Consider the following 2,221-nt stretch of genomic DNA (forward strand, 5'->3'; position numbering starts at 1 on the left):
GTTTTAAACTAAGTGAATTTTATTTAGTTATAATGCAAATACAATACAAATTAAACCAAGATTTATAATAATTGTCATTTTGATCCGTATGGTAATGTGTGGCTGGACCTTGTGTAACTTTAAAAAGGTTAAGAACCCCTGATCTAAATGAAGCATGTTCATGAGCTTCTCTGATCATTTGTATCATTCTCTAAATAAAAAGCTTTAGTTTTTGTTTTAACCGTTCATCGTGTTAACAATCCCTGAACTTGGTTCAGGACCAAGTTCAGGGATCTTATATCATTCACACAAACAGACAGATGCAAAAACATTATTGCTCTGTCTCCTTCAGAGGCAGGTAATTATTATTACTAAGTCTATTAACCTGAGCTTTTCTAAATGATCACATTCTGACTGCAACTCCTGAAACTGTTGCCTGAATGTCGAACTAAACTTTCAGCCCCTCAGCTCAGACTGAGCTGAGTTGGTCCCAGAGCCCCTTTAAGCAGCCAGGATCTATGATTTAACACAGCAGCTACTGAAAAGCTCTTAAAACTCACTGAGGATCCTGGCAAAGCCAAAGTCACAGAGTTTGATGACTTGGTGTTTGGTGATGAGGATGTTCTCGGGCTTCACATCTCTGTGGATACACTGAAAAAAACACAATCATTAACATTTCACCATCACAACAAGACGCTACAAATCTGACGTGCTGAGAAGAAAGGCAGCACTCGGTGATGGTCACAGTAAAAATGGGGCCYTTGTAGCGTTTGTTGTGTCTGAGTAATATATTAACTGTGCTCAGCCAGGGGGGCAGGAATTCTTGTTAAAATAAAAGGGAGCCATAAAACAGAGGCAGCAGGAGGAGCGAGGAGAGGAATCTGAAAACGAGGTGAAGGCGGTTCACACTCACGTTTTGTTTGTGACAGAAGTTGACGGCTTGAACGGTCTGCCAGGTTATACTTCTGACAAGATGCTCCGGGACTCTGAGGACAGAAAACAAAACCATCAGTTGTTGAATTAACTGTGCTGATGTGTTAAAAAACAAAAACACCTGCTATGTTTGGTCTGGGGTCACCATTTTGGTCAAACCTTTGTTGTTGTTTAGGATGACTCTCAGCTACTTCCTCCTCAGCATCTGTAAAACTGACTGATTCGCAGAGATTTTTGTGTCGGCTAATGTTGATCAGCTGTGGTGGATATCTTGTAATGGATTGACTACAAATGTTTATCAGTTGTTTACGTGCATCAAATTTTTTTTGGTTTGTGAGGTATTCAAACAGGCAGAAACATTACTTTCACCCTTCACCTTTCAGCAGCTTGAGATAATTAATTGAGACAAATACAAAAAGAAAACAGGATGACATAAAAATGACTTTTGTTTTTGTACCCTTTTTTTCTGAAACCTGCTTCAGTTGGATCTGTTTTTGGTTTCTTATGCTCCATCAAGCTTTTAGCTACTGTTTAGCCAGATTTAGCTACAGTTTTTCTAGTTGTAGCATTGAGCTATGGTTTTGTTGATTTTAAACTTTGCAGGGCTAAGTTGGATAAAAACTCACTGAAGAAACAGGACCAGAATCAAGAAGTTAAAAACTGCAGAGAATGAGCGCCCCCTAGAGGATGACTGCAGCACAGGTTTTAAGTCCTGTCTCTCTGCGTCAAATGAGACATTTTCCTGAATAAAATCTTAATTCAAGTTCAATTTCAAGTTTATTTATATAGAGCCAGGTCACAACATATGTTGTCTCAGGGCACTGTATRTAAAAAGAACAATCTAAAGAAGAATCCAGCAGATTGTGTTGAATCACTTCATCACAGTCTCCCATCCTGAGCAAACTGTGGAGAGGAGAAACTCCCTGCTAATCAGGAAGAAACCTCCAGCAGAACCAGGCTCAGGACAGACGGCCATCTGCCTCGACCGGCTGGTTGAGGGACAGGAAAGAGACACAAACACAGAAGAACTGGTCCAGAACTGGTCCAGGTGCACCTTCTTCTGGAAGAGCCAAAGAAAAAACATGATAGAAATAATTACAATAAACATGTAGAGAAGAGAGACTAAAGACAACAGCAGAGTGAGGAAATGTGCTCAGTTTGTGCTCCAGCAGTCTAAGTCTATGGCAGCAGAAATGAAGAATAATTCAGGAAACCTAAGTCTAACTATAGGATCCTGATGCATCTCAGTAATCCAGGTAAAAAATCAAAAGGAAAAAAATTGTATAGGTCTTCTGGACGGGTTCTTTAA

At 39.8% G+C, this 2,221-nt stretch overlaps 1 protein-coding gene across 1 annotated transcript in view; it reads right to left on the reverse strand.

The window, feature by feature from the left end:
* cdkl1 (cyclin dependent kinase like 1 (CDC2 related kinase)) overlaps positions 1-2,221 on the reverse strand; it is a gene marked incomplete at its 5' end in the record, with an annotated part of 23,627 nt that overhangs the window by 12,955 nt on the left and 8,451 nt on the right. The window contains 2 exon segments of the mRNA XM_014023570.1: positions 540-630; positions 893-965. Coding sequence (XP_013879024.1) covers positions 540-630; positions 893-965 — 164 coding nt within the window.

The sequence above is a fragment of the Austrofundulus limnaeus genome, unplaced genomic scaffold (assembly GCF_001266775.1).
Source record: "Austrofundulus limnaeus strain Quisiro unplaced genomic scaffold, Austrofundulus_limnaeus-1.0 Scaffold377, whole genome shotgun sequence".
NCBI classification, from domain to species: domain Eukaryota; kingdom Metazoa; phylum Chordata; class Actinopteri; order Cyprinodontiformes; family Rivulidae; genus Austrofundulus; species Austrofundulus limnaeus.